Source organism: Phoxinus phoxinus (genome assembly GCF_949152265.1).
Source record: "Phoxinus phoxinus genome assembly, chromosome: 18".
NCBI lineage: Eukaryota > Metazoa > Chordata > Actinopteri > Cypriniformes > Leuciscidae > Phoxinus > Phoxinus phoxinus.
In genome coordinates this window covers 25,200,590-25,218,220 of record NC_136893.1, presented here as the reverse complement: position 1 = coordinate 25,218,220, position 17,631 = coordinate 25,200,590, and the positions used below count along the sequence as shown (strand labels likewise).

Genomic DNA, 17,631 nt, shown 5'->3' with positions numbered 1-17,631 from the left:
TTGCTTCAAGTGAGAATGTTAGTGTGAAATTGAACACATTATATGCCAATGTTGTTTTCAATAAAAAACATTTGCACAAAGCAAGCCGATCCACTTTTCCATGTTGATAAGAGCGTTAAAATGAGAAAAAAAATAATGGGACAAAAAGAAATCAAGAGACATTTAGAGTAGATAAAAATGTGCGATTAATCGTGGGTTAACTATGACATTAATGCGATTAATCGCGATTAAACATTTTAATCGTTTGACAGCCCTAATATTTATAAAATAATACAAATAAAAAATTACCAATTCATCCTGTCAAGATATAGTAGTAACGCTTATTATAAGTTACATCATGAAAAACAAACAAATAAACATGACTTAATTGACCCTTCGCAGGGAGCTTGATTGACAGGTGATCTGACCAATCATACTTCGCCATCCGCCATTTTGTCAGACAAAGCAGTCAGGAGAGTTAGTAGATTAACATGGGAGGATTTGAACTTGAGAAGCGGAGTGTACTGACGCCTTTCCGCGGTTAAAACAACATTCCTTCTGATGTTCATTAATGTTTATTTGATGCTATAAATGAACTAGAAGGAAGAGATGATCGGTTCACGAGCAGCTTTAACTGAGGCTCTACAGCGATCTGACAGACACATTAAAGAGCCTCAAAACGGTATTTATTGTTTAAATTTCTTTTTTTTTAAATGACCAAATTTGAAAGGTGAGACTTTGTTTAATATCAAAAGTAAATGAAAAGTAACCTGGTCTGTGTCTGTCAGTGTGTTGTCAGTCTCCTCTCTGCTCCCGATGTGTTTTTCACTGCGTGACAACATGGTGTGTGTGAGAGCGGCAAGGCTTGTCGGACATAGCGACCGTAACTAGGGGGGGCGGGTCTTTGCGAACGGTCAATTACAACGAAAGAGCATTTCTCTGTGTTTGTCTCCGCCTCCTGTAGAGAGAAGGACGAGGTGCAGAAGCTGTACGAGTGTGAGCTGCACTTCATCGAGGTCTGTCTGAAGGTGAACCCCAAGTCTTACGGCTGCTGGCACCACCGCACCTGGGTCAACACGCGCCTGCCCCGGCCCGACTGGACCCGCGAGCTCGGCCTCTGCGACCGCTGCCTCGGCCTGGACGAGCGCAACTGTACGACTCTGACTGTGTGTTGCTCATATGTGTATGTTTCTCTTTTTCTAACGTGTGTTTCTCCTGCCTCTTCCCTCAGTCCACTGCTGGGATTACCGCCGCACGGTGGTGAAGGAGTCCGGCGTCTCGGTCGAGCAGGATCTGGAGTTTACAGAGCGCCTGATTGGCTCCAATTTCTCCAACTACTCCAGCTGGCATTACCGGAGCACGCTGTTACCTCGGCTCCGCCCCCCGCCGGCCCCTGACTCCGCCCCCGACACAAGCCCCGCCCCCAGCGCCTCGCCTCAGGTTCACTCACACAGAGTCTGTGAGGAGCAGCTTCTGAAAGGTACATCAGCTCATTTTGAGCAGCCGCATGTAAGCATTAAGGCATCGAGACTCGCTTAATGTCCGCACATCCTGAACACTGTATTGACCAATCAGAGTTTTTAAACTCTGCATTTGTGGCTCAGCAAATAGTATATGAGCTCATCATGATGTTCACTACCATTAAAAGATTTGGGGTCGGTACAATTTGTAATGTTTTAAATGCAGAAAAGTCTCTTCTTCTCACCAAGGCTGCATTTATTTGATCATGCATAAAGTAAAAACAGTAATGTAGTGAAATATTATAAAAATAAAAAAGTGTTTTCTGTGTGAATATATTGTAAAATGTAATTTATTCCTGTATTCAAAGCTGAACTTTCAGCATCATTACTCCAGTCTTCAGTGTCACATGATCCTTCAGAAATCATTGTATTATAATGATTTGATGCTCTAGAAAAATTTATGATTATTCATGTTTATGCCGTTTAATATTTTATTTGTAATAATGATTGTTTTTTTCTGAGATTTTTTAATGAGTTAAAAAGATCAGCATTTATTTTCAATACATTTTTTAAATCATTTAATCAATCAATTTAATGCATTGCTAAATAAAATTATTAATTTCTTTTTAAAATATCATATTGACCCCAGACATGTGAACGGTAGTTCAGACCGTGCCTGCGTCATTTTCTGATCCCATTCCTTATAGTTAGCTTTAAGTTTCTGTGTATTAAAAATGAAAACAATAAAATATATATATTATTTATGTCTCACACAGAAAAAAAAGTGCTTACGGTAGTAAATAAAGGTTAACTTATTTATTATTGCATTTAGAAAGACATTTCTAAAATTACAGTATGATAATGTGCCGTCATTAGGACAATTATAATGCTTATTACACGGCTGCATCAAAATAAATAACTGGAAAGGAAATATTGATTATTATTATGTGGGAAGACTGAGTATAACATTTGTTTTATCTTATTGTTTCTCATTTGTTATTTTCTGGCCAGTGTCTTTGTGGTGTTTTTGCTCTTGTGGCTGTTAGTCTCTTAGTCGTAACATGATAATATGGTCAAGACCTGGAACTACTTTATATCTGTGCAGAAATAATCTACACATAATATGTCAGCCAATCAGAATCAAGGTATTAATTAGGTTACCGCATTTGACCAGTCAAAGGTATTTCAGTGAGCCATGTGCTAATGTATTGATGTTCTGTCTTTATTTCTCTAGAATATGAGCTGGCGCACAATGCCTTCTTCACCGACCCCAACGATCAGAGCGCCTGGTTCTACTACCGCTGGCTGCTGGGCCGAGGTGTGTGTGTGTGTGTGTGTGTGTGTGTGTGTGTGTGTGTGTGTGTGTGTGTGTGTGTGTGTGTGTGTGTGTGTGTGTGTGTGTGTGTGTGTGTGTGTGTGTGTGTGTGTGTGTGTGTGTGTGTGTGTGTGTGTGTGTGTGTGTGTGTGTGTGTGTGTGTGTGTGTGTGTGTGTGTGTGTGTGTGTGTGTGTGTGTGTGTGTGTGTGTGTGTGTGTGTGTGTGTGTGTGTGTGTGTGTGTGTTTTTTTACTGCACATTTGCCATGAGTCTGCTCACCCCTGCTGTGTTTGTGTGTGTGTGTGTAGCGGAGCGAGAGGAGATGATCAGCTGTGTGTACATCAGCCGGGAGGGCGAGAGGGTGTCTGTCGCCTTCTCCAAACCTGTTCATGTAAGTGACCGCTGAGAGAAATCCACCAGCACTATTTAAAGGGATAGTTCACTTTGAAATTAAATTTCGGTACGTTTTAGCTTACCTCAAGGGCATCCAAGATGTAGGTGTCTTTTTTCCGCAGTAGTTTCAATTTTGATATTTTTAGGTCAAACCGTTCTTGTCTGACAGTCATATCATGCAGGTCTATGGTCACTGTCTCAAAGAGCACACACAGAGTCCTAATTAAACAATTCCCCATCGTAAGTACACATTGATGGCCTAAGACACGAAACGAGCGGTTTGTGTGAGAAAACGAACAGTATTTATATCGTTTTTACCTCTTGTAACACAGCCATGTTCAAGTGATCTGAGGGCGCGAGCGCTTCCTTCTGTGTGACGTGTGCGCAGACTGGTGCATAGATGTTTACACTAGATGTTCTGTCAGATCAGACGCTGAGGAAATTGTAGCCTAAATGTTTACTCGTATGATGTTTACTAATATGAAGCCAAAAGACTCTAGACAGGCCAGGATTAGACAAAACAACGGTCAGAGGAGACACATTGAGCTGTGGTGTGAGGAGAACGGGGCAGGAGTCGGGTCTCGATGAGAGAACAGTGTTACTAGCTTATAGATGTATTCACGTTAGCCGACGATATGTATAACACACTATGCTCAGATCAAAATATTGTACAGATTATTATCATGTATCAGGCAAAAGTAAAGCTATTATTTAGACCCTTACCTGCATGTGTTGTGTATGTCAGCCATTAGGAGACAGTTTCAAGAGGAAGAGGGACTTTATAAAGGCTTTGAATGGCCCCATTTGGTGACAATGAATACAAAAATAATCACAATCACAACTGTCTTACTGTATAAAAACTTTATATGTAGAAACAGCCAACACAAACATTAAAATTCGGAGTACAGATTGGAAATGAACTTAATATATTATATTTAGGCTATAATAAGTGTCGGCTGCAGACTAATAACAAACACATAAATGCATTACATTACAAGTTTATGTAGGATATGTTAATTAAATTAAGACAAGGCACATTAAGACAGGTAGGCTACATGTAGCCTATGCATTTTGTAAAACAGAAGTACAATAAGTGATCTCTGACGGATCCGTGACCGTCATGTTTCCTGCCCGCGGCCGAAACACAATCTGACGGCGGACCGGGCGACCCGATGAAGGAGCCGGGACAGTGTGCACATATCGCCGTCATCATATAACTCCATGTCGCCGAGATTAAATAAACACAAGATTTTGACGCGTATCCGAGAGTGGAGCGGAGTGTGAGCGCGCACTGCATGGCACGGACGCGCGGGCGCGAACACTTATCAACAGTGAAACAATTTAAAATACTCTATCATTTCTGTCATACAGAAAATAATAATATATTATTCGCAACTACTTTTATTTGTGTAAACTCGCAATAACAAGAAAGCGTTGTGCTTTTGTCAAATAAAATAAAACAATCAGGCGCGCTTTCATGATCTCCGTGAACTGGAGCGCGAGAACTGAAACTAAATATGTAGGCTAAAGCTTGAAATGTCCACTTCAAAACGAACAAATTCGAATCGAAAGCTAATACATTCTGATTATGTAATCCGTATGAAAGGTGCATTTCTCTCTAAAAGCGCATCTGCTTAACAGCGGAGATGGAGATATGTTTTTAACCGACACTGATTTAGAAAACAATAGTTTATTAATAAACAATTAAAATGCCTCGTTATTTTTTCAGACACATTTATTATCATTAGCCTATAAATCACCTTTCTGTAGGCTGTGGTTCCAGAGACATATGGCTCTTCTAATTCAGCACTGCGGGAATAATATTATATAATAATATTTCCAGGTTCTAATTTTGTCTCAGAAAAATAAATCAACAACAACAAAATCCATATTAATTTGTGAATATTTTAAATGTTTAATTAAGGGGCAACAAGTAGCCTAATAAACAAAAATTTGTCATCAATATTTTTTTTTTTGCGCAGCATTTGGTGTAGCCTAGCCTACAGTTCAAATTAAAATTTTGCCTTTTAAAAATACAACAACCGTTTTTGTTTTGTAATTACGGGTTAAAAATATTTTTGTTCTCTCTGTTTTGTAATTTAGTAAACTTTATAGATTTCAACCATATTCCTTCTTGAGTCTTTTTAACAAGAATTTAGATTAATGTATGAATTGAATAGTGATTGTGTGACCTATGATGAGGGAACAACCAGTGATACCCTTGGTAGTACCATCAAATGATAGCCTATAGCGATGTCATCAGGATACACATACACCGGTAGGCAGTGGCCCACCTTACCGGGTGACCACGTCGTGGTTCACCAGAATTTATAGTTTACCCACCTCTTTTTTTACCACTACACCTCTGACCACGACGATGATTAATTGAAATACAATAACCACCGAAAACACACTGAATCACGACCGCTCCAACTGAATACCAACCTACTCTGCACTGAGCGAACGCACAACGCAGAGCCCGGTGGCAAACGACTACCTCATGTGACGTAATTTTCAACACGGTCAAGGAAACGGTCACGTTTTCTACTAAATTTGTGCCCTTATGTCTTGCAAAACGATTTTAAATCCTGCATTTACTTTTCACATGGTATTTTCATACAAGGTTATATATTAATTTTGAAGAAAAAAACCCCCTGCAAGATGGCCTTTAACAGCACAGAGTGAATGAGTCTCTCTCTCTCTCTCTCTCTCTCTCTCTCTCTCTCTCTCTCTCTCTCTCTCTCTCTCTCTCTCTCTCTCTCTCTCTCTCTCTCTCTCTCTCTCTCTCTCTCTCTCTCTCTCTCTCTCTCTCTCTCTCTCAGGCGCTGGCAGTGGGTCTGATGCTGGTGTTGGACGGGCAGCCTCAGCGGGTGGAGTGGAGATGCGCCCATCCGCGTTTCCGTCACAGTCCTGTCTGGGTATCCTTCACTTCCGGGTCACCAAGCAGTGCCATTCCTGTTTTAAAGAGGACCTATTATGCTTATGTTCGACTTTCTTTATTCTGTAATGTTGCTGTTTGAGCTTATAGAAGTACAGGCTGATGGTCGACCTCCACCGGTGCCTTCTGTGCTCCTTTAACCCCAGTACCTCACCGGCCTGCAGCTTTCTATTATTTCTGAAGACCTCGATTAGCTTGTGCATATGTGTTTCATTTGGGTTGGATCTAAACTGCAGGAAACTGGACCTCGAGGGTCAGATTTAAGAAACACAAAAAGAGACATTTAGCAGAATGTCCCAGATGCTCTTATCCAAATAAAAAGCTCTTCATTTGTTTGTAAAGCACTTGAGCTGTAGCTTTCATACACAAGAACACAGATTTTTAACTGTTCCTGTCAGCTGTGTGATCTTCCTCCCGGCTCCATCACTGACATGAGTAATGAACACAACCTGACCGTCCACTGGACAGAGAAACACACACACAGAGACTGCGCTCTCTACACAGGTGAGTGTGCGTGTGTGTGTGTGGGTTTTGTATGTATTGAAGAGCGATGGATGAAGACCGTGTGTAATCTTCGGTCATGTTTTAGGCTGTGCTGAAAGCTGGTGCAGAGACTCTGCTACTGATCAGGAACTGTTCAGGTACTGCTGTGTGTTTCTTTGTGTGTTTCTAATTGTTTATTTATTTATTTTGACCACTAAACTCTTCATCTCTCAGGTGTGAAGGTGAAGAGCTTGCTTCATAAGTTTAATCTGTCCATAAATCTCAGCCTAATTAATGCACTACCATTTCAAAGTTTAGGGTCAGTAAGATTTTTTAGTATTTTTTTTACATTTATTTAGCAAAAATGCATTAAATTGAGAAAAAAGTGACAGTAAAGACATTTATAATTCTACAGTATATTTTATTTCAAATAAACACTGTTCTTTTGATCGTTCTATATATCAAAGAAACTTGAAAAATGTTTCACGGTTTCAACAAAAATATGAAGCTGTTTTCAACATTGATAATAATCATAAATGTTTCTTGAGCATCAAATCCTCATATTAGAATGATTTCTGAAGGATCATGTGACACTGCAGACTGGAGTAATGCTGAAAATACAGCTTTGATCACAGGAATAAATTACATTTTACAATATATTCACACAGAAGGGAGTTGTTTAAAACTATAACAATATTTCATAATATTACTGTATTTTTGATCAAATGAATGCAGCCTTGTTGAGCAGGAGAGAATTCTTTCAAAAGCAAAAATAACCCCAAACTTTTGAACGATTGTGTGTATATTAAAAACTATTTAAAATATAAATGTTTAATAAAAAAGTTAAACAGTGATACATTTTTAAATATAGTTTTTATTAAACACTAAAACTGAACAGTAAATCTGCAATAATTGAACTTTTCCCCACTTTATGGACTTAATTTACATGTTTTTGCTGGAGCACAACTCATGGGAGTTATTTAAAACTATAACAATATTTCATAATATTACTGTATTTTGATCAAATAAATGCAGCCTTGGTGAGCAGGAGAGACTTCTTTCAAAAGCAAAAAAAAAAAAAAAAGACAGATTGTGTGTACCGGTATATTAAAAACTATTTTAAATATACAGTTTGTAAACAGTGTAAGTCGCGCTATTTTGGTCCAATGGGGGTTTCCAGTAGCACGGGGAAGGAAGCGCGTGTTCGAGTCTCTCCAGCGTTTTAAAGGAATTTTGGTTAAATAAGACACAGGTTCTCATATGCAATTATCTCGTTTTAATCTGACTCCATGAATTAAATAAAAGTTCAATGTGCAATAAGGTTATGTTTACACTTAAATAGTTACAACATGATGTAATGAGAATTTAAACCATTTGTACCCAATATAAATGTTACCTGAGAGAGAGAGAGAAAGGGAGAGAGAGAGGGAGAGAAAGAGAGAGAGCGAGAGGGAGAGGGAGAGAGCCCTCTCCCCCCAGCTTGGCATCCAAAGACAAGAGACCCGATAGAGCAAGCACACCTTCCTTTATACTGTTTGCCCAGGTGATATGGGGGATGGGGAAAGCCACCCTCAAATGGCTTTCCCAGTTTTCTCTAAACTTCTATCAATCTTATTACCTTTTATCTATCTGGATATGAGATATCTGTACCACTCACTTTGAGACCTTTCAAATGACACCAAAAACATAAGTTATTGATAAACATTCACATTAAACCATGTTCTTGTGTGAGTTCTTCGTTGTTTCTGAGAGGAAGTCAGGCTGTATGGGGGAAGTCGAATGTTAATTAGCTAGCAGGGCCATTTTGTCTCAGACCAGGGCCCCAACCAATATTTTCAGTCTTACAGTTCCCTCCTTGACCCCGTGGGTCACATTCTGATGAACACTTACGGGGTCACAGTAAGACGTTTGTTATTATCCTTGAAGATGTAGCACAAAAATTGTCTTTGCAATGTTGGCATCTGTAGAAGCTCAGTGGGCTGTGTTCACCTGCAGAACACCTGTTCTCATCAGGTGTATAGCTTGAGTCCAGCAGGTGGATGAATGAGTTCAGGTTCTCTTCCTGTAATCCTGTGACGTGAGCAAAGTTCATAGAGTCAATCTGGACCTTTTGTTACTTGTTCAGTTCAGTCTCATTCCTCCATGGAGAAAACTTCTGCTTCCCTGGCACCTTCTCCACGATGATGATCTGACCCTTCTTGACCAACCCTGTCACCTCCAGCGGTACGGTGGTCTGGGCAGACCTCAGTGGATGAAGGGGTTCTCCTTCGATCCACACTGCTTTGTGTGAGACACCTGAAAAGCATCTTAAATGTCGCTTCACGTTTGAGCACATATGAACTTACAGTCGTAAGGAAATGCATAGGAACACATAATGCAATCAAGCAAAATCATGTCATGTTCAATGTAAAATACCATGTTCATGTCAGCAAATGTGAGTGGTACATTTGGTCTCATTAATTATCTGATTTTAATTGCCACACCGATAGCATTCCTAGGGTCAAGGAAGGACAAAGGAAGATCCTACAAGCTCTTACCCTGTTTCTAGAAACATTTAAATAAATGTCATTCTAATGAAACAACCAGTGCTGGGTTAAAGAGTGTCAGCTAAATTTTGGTGTAACCAAACATAGAGATTCAATTGAATTGATGTCCAAAGACATTGTTGCAAGTAAATTGGACAATATACAAATGTGCAGAAAACAAAATATGTTTCAGAAATTAAATCAAAATAAGTTTCAGAAATGTTTGTCTGAATTATTCAAAGGAAATTAAAATAAGTTTTAGAACTGTTTTTCTGAATTACTCAAAGAAAATCAAAATAAGTTAAAAAAATTCAGCAAGAGGTCGGTGTAGCACGGGGAAGGAAGCGCGTGTTCGAGTCTCTCCAGCGTTTTAAAGGAATTTTGGTTAAATAAGACACAGGTTCTCATATGCAATTATCTCGTTTTAATCTGACTCCATGAATTAAATAAAAGTTCAATGTGCAATAAGGTTATGTTTACACTTAAATAGTTACAACATGATGTAATGAGAATTTAAACCATTTGTACCCAATATAAATGTTACCTGAGAGAGAGAGAGAAAGGGAGAGAGAGAGGGAGAGAAAGAGAGAGAGCGAGAGGGAGAGGGAGAGAGCCCTCTCCCCCCAGCTTGGCATCCAAAGACAAGAGACCCGATAGAGCAAGCACACCTTCCTTTATACTGTTTGCCCAGGTGATATGGGGGATGGGGAAAGCCACCCTCAAATGGCTTTCCCAGTTTTCTCTAAACTTCTATCAATCTTATTACCTTTTATCTATCTGGATATGAGATATCTGTACCACTCACTTTGAGACCTTTCAAATGACACCAAAAACATAAGTTATTGATAAACATTCACATTAAACCATGTTCTTGTGTGAGTTCTTCGTTGTTTCTGAGAGGAAGTCAGGCTGTATGGGGGAAGTCGAATGTTAATTAGCTAGCAGGGCCATTTTGTCTCAGACCAGGGCCCCAACCAATATTTTCAGTCTTACAACAGTGAATATACATTTTTAAATATAGTTTTTATTAAACACTAAAACACATTTTGTATTTCTCAACTGAACTGTCAATCTGCAATAATTGAACTTTTTCCCCACTTTATGGACTTAATTAACATGTTTTTGCCGCAGCACAACTCATGGGGGCGCATTTTTGTTGAGCGTTGATGCGTTTAGTTGGAAAAATGTTGGAATACGATGCATAACGTCACGGCTTACTGACAAATCAGTGATAAAGCTCGGCCCAGTCTGTCTTCAGCTCTCAGGATCGTGTGACACGCCCTCTGCCTGTCAATCATTCACAGGTTCAGGTTTGTGTGACGCCCTCTGCCTGTCAATCATTCACAGGTTCAGGTTTGCTGGCATGTCTTCAGAGGGTGGGGTTTCGGTTTCAGTTCGAATGAAACTGTTATGTCAACGGTGTTAAAATCAACAAAAAAAGGCATTAAACGTGTTATTGATGCAATGCATTAACATTAATTTCGACAGCCTTATCCATCATACATTTTATACATAGGGTATCCAAGTTCAATGTGAATAATGGCATTCTTAAAGTGTGTGTAATAACATAATTGTGAGTGTAATAATTAAGTGTAATGACACTTATATACTGTCTTCAATGATAATTTCTTTATTTAATTACTATGTATTTAAAATACAAATATTTTAAGCCATGTTAGTAACAGATCTCATGATGATCTCAATTTGGTCCGTATGAGGAAAACGGCTTATACATCGAACTAAGTGATGTTTAAAAAATAAATACATTTAAAAATGCAGAACGTTTTTTGTGATGGTAAGTTTAGGGGTAGAGTTAGTGTAAGTGGATATAATATACAGTTTGTACAGTATAAAAATCATTATGTCTATGGAAAGTCCCCATAAAACATGGAAACATACCGTGTGTGTGTGTGTGTGTGTGTGTGTGTGTTGCAGGAGTGAGCTTTCGGTTGAGAAAAGTTCAGTGCTACAGGCTGAGCTTGAGTCCTGCAATCAGCTGCTGGAGCTCGAGCCTCAGAACAAATGTAAGTGTGTGTGCGTCTGTTTTCATAAGGGTGTGTGTGTTTTGTACATGCATACTTCACATAGCATTTGTATTTCCTGCATCATCTTAGAGAAAAGAAGCTGTGTGTGTGTGTGTGTGTGTGTGTGTGTGTGTGTGTGTGTGTGTGTGTGTGTGTGTGTGTGTGTGTGTGTGTGTGTGTGTGTGTGTGTGTGTGTGTGTGTGTGTGTGTGTGTGTGTGTGTGTGTGTGTGTGTGTGTGTTTCAGGGTGTCTGCTGACGATCATACTCCTCATGAGAGCTCTGGATCCTCTAGGCCATGAGAAAGAGACTCTGGCACATTTCCAATCCCTCAAAGTGAGAACACTGCATCCTCTACAATTAGACATGCTCTGTCTACAAGGCATAATGAAATACTAATAATACATAATTTAGCCAATTATTTACATAACCGATGCCTTTTAAATAATTTAGTTTCAATCATGCCTGTGGCACAAATGATGTGCGGAGTTGAACACTGTGTGTTGGGTGTTTGTTCAGATCCCGAACCCCTGTGATGTGATGTGTGTCTTTGTAAGCCGTGTGATTGGTCGTTTTCTCGCTCTCACAGGAAGTGGACCCCATGCGCTCTTCCTACTACAGTGATTTGTGCAGCAAGTTTCTGATTGAAAACACCATCCTGAAGATGGAGTACGCAGAGGTGCGGGTCTTTAGCCTTTCCAATAAGGTAAGAGCGGCCGACCCGGCACTGAAAATGTTATCGTTTCCAATTTTTTGTTTTTTATTTGCTTTATTTTCAATGAGACCTTTCCAATTAAGTTCTTAATTTTAGTTTTTCTTTTCATTTATGTTCTAATTTATCAGTATATGATGGAAGACATCTTCTTAATGCATATATTTAATGTAAAAAATAAAAAGAGAAATACAGTGTTTCCCACACATAGACTGATTCATGGGGGTGCGCCACTGAATCGACACCGGCCGCCACATATTGCGTCTTTTGGCGACTGCCAAATCGAATTTGTATCCCGCCAAAACCTTATTTGATCGGTGAGTGATGTAGACGCTTGTGACAGGGCGCATGTTACTGAGAGAACGAGCAGACGCACTCTCACCGTCTGCAAACTGTCTTGCTCTCTCTCCCTCACGCATATTAATCAAAATCAATTGAGAATTGACACGATGGTAAAAGGTCGGAAAACCGAAGTTTCACGTGGAGCATTCTGAGATTTTTTTTCCTGAATTACCGCTGGGTGTGAATTGTGCTAAAAAATGTGTGCCTTAAGCCGCGTTTCCATCGCAGGAACTAGGAGCTTTGGGCTGGTACTCGGTGTGTTTACACCGCAGGAATCAGGGTCTAAATGAAGTTCCGGGTAAATATCTCCCCCTCCGAAAGTCCCTGCTGGCGAGGTAGTACTTTTTCAAAGTTCAGGAACTTTCGGGGGCGGGACTTGTGTGCTGAAGATGCTGATTGGTTGTGTTCACGCCGCATTTTGATTGGATGACTCCACGCAGCATTCTATTTTAACCGGCATTTTTAAAAAATCTATTGCGGTTCGTGGCTTCATGCAGTAAGAGTAGAATTTTTACATATATTTAATTATTTTTATTTTTTTTAAACACCGCTGGACAGACGACGAGGTTCACTTCAGGCTTTATTAAGCGTATTAGTGGAAGAGGATATTTTCTGCGCGTTCGTCCCAGCCGTCTCACGGTCGATGTCCGCAATAGCTGATAACATACATCGTCTATTTTATATCTAGCATTACGAGCTTTCTGAACACGCTTTAGTATCAGTGCTCGTCTCTTTTCTGCCGTTTTGTTAATTTCCTCGTTAGTAAACCAATACATCACAAACAACTGCAGCACAGTTTGAATCTCCTCCATACTTGTTATAAATGTGGCGCTCAAAACTGAACTGTGCGTCGCAGACTGGGAGGAGCAGTCGCGCGCAGTTTATAATCTTCCCGGTACTTTAGACCGCGGTGTAAACGCAGAAAGCAACCGGTCTGGGGCAAAAAAAAAATCCTTATTTCGGGGGAAACGCGCCTATATCTTCTCTGAAAAGCGTTCCGCACATTCAGCTGACATAAACCACACTTTCAATAAACAAATAAACCTATCCAGCGATGACATGTTTTCTGTGTCGACACACATCTTGTGGGATGTCCTAAACTGCTGGAGTTGTGCCGAATTTCGACCCCCTGCCAAATGATTACCCTCCTCGTTGAAGTCAGTACCTGATTGCCTAATCCTAACCCCTCCCCCACAACTAATCCTAAACCTACCAATGCTGGGGGGGTAATAATTTGGCGGGGGTCGAAGTTCGGCACAGCACCTGGATAATCACACAACACGTCCGCTAATGACTCTCCGATTCCTGAACTAATGACTCATTTGAACCGATTCACTTTAATGAATAATAACCTATGGTTATAACAACTGATCTATCCAACACGGAATCGTTGTATAACTAATCGGTAACACTTTACAATAAAGTTCAATTTGTTAAACTCTTGTTAACTACATTAGTTAACATTAACTATTAATAAACCGCACTTCTACAGCAATGTTAATTTCACCATTTACTAGTAGCCTTATTGAAATCATAAGTTGTATGTGTTAACATTAGTTAGCCTAATGCACTGTGAAGCAACATGAACAAACAATCAATGAACAGCTGTATTTGTATTAACTAAGATTAATAAATACAGTAACAAATGTATTTCTCACGGTTCAAGTTAGTTAGCCTAATAAATCAACTAATGTTAACAAATCAAACCACATTTACTCAGAACACATCTTAAAATGAGAATGTAAGTGTGCTTACCCCATTTTTTTTTTTTTTGTAAGAGTGGTTAGCAAGATTACAATGTGCCGATTTTTTTAAATTTTGTATTATACTTTTTGATATTGATATGATTATACCAAAATAACATAGCTCTATTATTTTTGAAATGTTTTTTTTTTTTAAGTTTCAGAGGCATGAATATTTTAGTTTCACTTTAAAAAAATGATTCTTGATTTCAGTTTATTATTATTTTTAATAGTAAACATTTTCATTTACTAAAATAATCTTGTCCTGGTTAATGTGTTCATTTAACTAAATATTAAAATATGTGAGGTTGAAGTTATTAAATAAAAATATTTATTGTAAAGTTACAGTATTCCTATAAATGACCAGGATGTGAACGTGACTGAATTGTTCAAATGTTTTCACTCGTGTGAAATGACAGAAACATGAGTAATGTACAGTCAAATAGTCTTGCTCAACCATTTGCGCGTGAGAGATAATAGTCATTTGACTTTCTATATCTTTGATAGGCCTTTTTAGCCATTTAATAAAGCACATTTTGAACATGATATCCTGTTAAAATATGTTTGAACTCAACTCATTGAGTCATCATTACCACTCGAGTCTTAAATACACACAAATAGAAACTGTATTGGCATCATTTCAGGATGTAAGAGGCAATGCAATCAGTCATAAGCTGTGGATCATTTTTGTGAATCTTTTAAAGACAATAATAATGTATGATTTAATATAGTTCCTGAGGGCTGAGCAGATTAAATGGAATACATACAGAAAAATGTTGAATGGTAAAGAATTAATAATTGTAATAATATTTGTAACAAATATATATATATATATATTTGTTCTGTTCTACATTGAGGAGCAGTTAGTTAGTTAGTTAGTTAGTTAGTTAGTTAGTTAGTTAGTTAGTTAGTTAGTTAGTTAGTTAGTTAGTTAGTTAGTTGGTTGGTTGGTTGGTTGGTTGGTTAGTTAGTTTGAAAGTTTTACTCCAATTAAGAATAACATTGGGGTAAAAATACATTAGACTGGAGGTGTGAATTCAGCATTTTATTTAACAAATCTCCATACATTCTGGTATAAATAAAATAATGTACAAATTGTTCATTATTACTTAAGAAAAAATGGTTATGTTTCCATAGCCATGTTTTTTTGTGTGTGCTATTTTCTGTGAATGGGTGTATTGTAGATGCTATGCACAATTTAATTTCAGTGTGGCATAAATTCGCTTCAATACAAAGAATGACAAACTACAAATAAAACATTTTTTGGGTGCGCCTATTAAAGGTTAAGAAATCGAGTTACTGTCAGATTTACTATGCAGTTACATAGAAACACCCATGTGGCTGAATCACAGGGAAAACACAGCTCTCCCTTGTTTCTGCCAGCGGAGTGACAACCGCAGTCACACCCTGTGTATCAGGCTAGTGTCAACTATCTATATTACTATAACACCAAGCCATCATAAATGCTTTACTTGTTCTCTTACTTTCAAACAGTGGCTCGCTGAGTTTCTCTGGCGTTGACCACATCCTTTTTGGTCAACGTTACATTGCTTGAAACCATACATCTTTTTTTTGTGTCTGTCTCTCTCCTACATCAGAACCTGACGACCTTGTGTCACCTCGATCAGCTTCTCTTGGTGACCCATATCAACCTCTCCTCCAATCAGCTTGTGCGGCTGCCACCTCAGTTTGCCATGTTGCAGTGCCTAGAGGTGAACCCATGCTTCTTTTCCTCATCTGCCCACAAATAACTGGTAGGGACCATTCACACAGAATGCGTTTTTCCTGTTAAAAAAGAGAGAAACGCCAACAAAACAAAAAAAGCGAGCTTTTTGAGATGTCTTTTTATATGCAAGCAATCACATGATTACAGTATGCCACAAGCTGATTGGCCTCTGCTGATCCTGCAGCCAATGAGATTGCTTGCTCAACATTTAAATAGTCTGGTTCGTTGTTTGCTGTAAGCTAGTCCTGCAGTATCAGATTAACTCTGAACCCCTCCACCTCCCCAGCTCCACCTGTCTAGATCTGATACAGGATTTATGTGTGTATATGCATTCAGCAGCAGCCGATCTTACATGCAGTGTGTGTCCGTGCGTCTATTAGCAGTAGCAAGTCCTCCCTGCAACAACAGCAGCGTAGCAGATCTAGTCCGCCAAGAATAGCATGATAAAACTATTCTGAGTCGTCATGACTCAGACTCATAAACTTCTTTTTAACTTTAGCGCTCTTCTTTTCGACCGCATGCAGGGCTTGATTTCGACACTCGCCAACCCGCCAAAAGCGTGTGTATTTCAGCAGTGGTGTGTAACGCAGTCACTCCTACTAGCCACTTTGGCAGGTTGTATTTTATTTATAATGTAACATTTTTTCAATTGTATTATTTTAAAAAGGCTTCTGAAATAATAAACTAAGTGAAATGTAGTGTTGTCAAAAATATTGATTGTTCGATCCGTATCGATACTGAAATATCTTAAACGCTTCCAATATTCATTTTCCACATAATAGATACACAATACCAGCTACTCTTTCTCTCTCTCTCATCTCTCCGACAGCAAGTGACACACAAACCCGCCTCCACTCACTCACTCGTTTCATAATTTGACTCATTCCCGCAGATTTTGTCCTCACACGCAAAGTGCGGTGCTTATTAGGCTTAAACCGTCAGATACACACAAAATAATGTCAAAATGCCAGTCTTTGCGAGTTTTCACGTATGTTTTAAGTGAACGTATAATCTTGAGAAAGTAAACGTATGTGTAATAGATCCATGCGTCAGGTCTTAAAGTGACAGCAGCCTAATAAATCTGCTGCCAAATTATGAGATAATATTCAAAATATCTAACTTTGGAAAACTAATCTCAGTGGCTGGTGAGAGCGAAAAAGTTCATGTCAAGCCCTGCTGCTGTCGTGTGTGTGTGTGTGTGTGTGTGTGTGTGTGTGTGTGTGTGTGTGTGTGTGTGTGTGTGTGTGTGTGTGTGTGTGTGTGTGTGTGTGTGTGTGTGTGTGTGTGTGTGTGTGTGTGTGTGTGTGTGTGTGTGTGTGTGTGTGTGTGTGTGTGTGTGTGTGTGTGTGTGTGTGTGTGTGTGTCCACAAAAGATACGAGACACGAGTGCAACGGTTAAAGATGTTCGTCTAGCACGTGTTTGCATAGAAAAACAATGTAGAAGTAGCACAGTGGAATGGTTTCTGAAATGCATTCTGTGTGAACAACTCCCTAACTCAGTGTTTCTTTCGAATGATCACCTTGTAAAATGGCGTGTTGCGCTTCACATGGTTTAATGCTTCAGGTGCTGGAGGCCGATGATAACGCCATCGAAAGTCTGGAGGGACTGTATCATCTGCCTAAACTGGAGGAGGTTTCTCTGAAGAACAATCGTATCCTTTTCTTTAAAAAAAAAATGCGTCAACCCTTTTCTGGTGTCAGAGCCGGTGTGGGATTTAGCCTTGTGTAATGAAAATGTAGTCGTTTGTTCATGTTAGTTCACGGTGCATTAACTAATGCGATCAAAAACAAAAAAATATTTTAATAATGTATTAGTAAATGCTGAAATTAACATTAACTAAGATTAGTAAATGCTGTAGAAGTATTGTTCACTTCATTCTTAATTCATGTTAACTAAAGTAATTAACTAATGTTACCTTATTGTAAAGTGTTGCCGTTCTTTAAAAAAATTAATACTTTTTTTCAGCTAGAATGCATTACATTGATCAACATTT

The 17,631-nt window shown here is 39.0% G+C and overlaps 1 protein-coding gene across 2 annotated transcripts in view; it reads left to right on the top strand.

Moving 5' to 3' along the window:
• The window catches only part of rabggta (Rab geranylgeranyltransferase subunit alpha), a 31,796-nt gene that overhangs the window by 12,537 nt on the left and 1,628 nt on the right, over window positions 1-17,631 (top strand). For both annotated transcript variants that reach the window (XM_079588186.1, XM_079588187.1), the window contains exons 5-16: window positions 944-1,131; window positions 1,211-1,459; window positions 2,674-2,757; window positions 3,063-3,145; window positions 5,970-6,065; window positions 6,484-6,589; window positions 6,675-6,726; window positions 11,029-11,117; window positions 11,363-11,451; window positions 11,705-11,821; window positions 15,510-15,623; window positions 17,202-17,289. In XM_079588186.1, coding sequence (XP_079444312.1) covers window positions 944-1,131; window positions 1,211-1,459; window positions 2,674-2,757; window positions 3,063-3,145; window positions 5,970-6,065; window positions 6,484-6,589; window positions 6,675-6,726; window positions 11,029-11,117; window positions 11,363-11,451; window positions 11,705-11,821; window positions 15,510-15,623; window positions 17,202-17,289 — 1,355 coding nt within the window. The remainder of the gene's footprint in view (window positions 1-943; window positions 1,132-1,210; window positions 1,460-2,673; window positions 2,758-3,062; window positions 3,146-5,969; window positions 6,066-6,483; window positions 6,590-6,674; window positions 6,727-11,028; window positions 11,118-11,362; window positions 11,452-11,704; window positions 11,822-15,509; window positions 15,624-17,201; window positions 17,290-17,631) is intronic.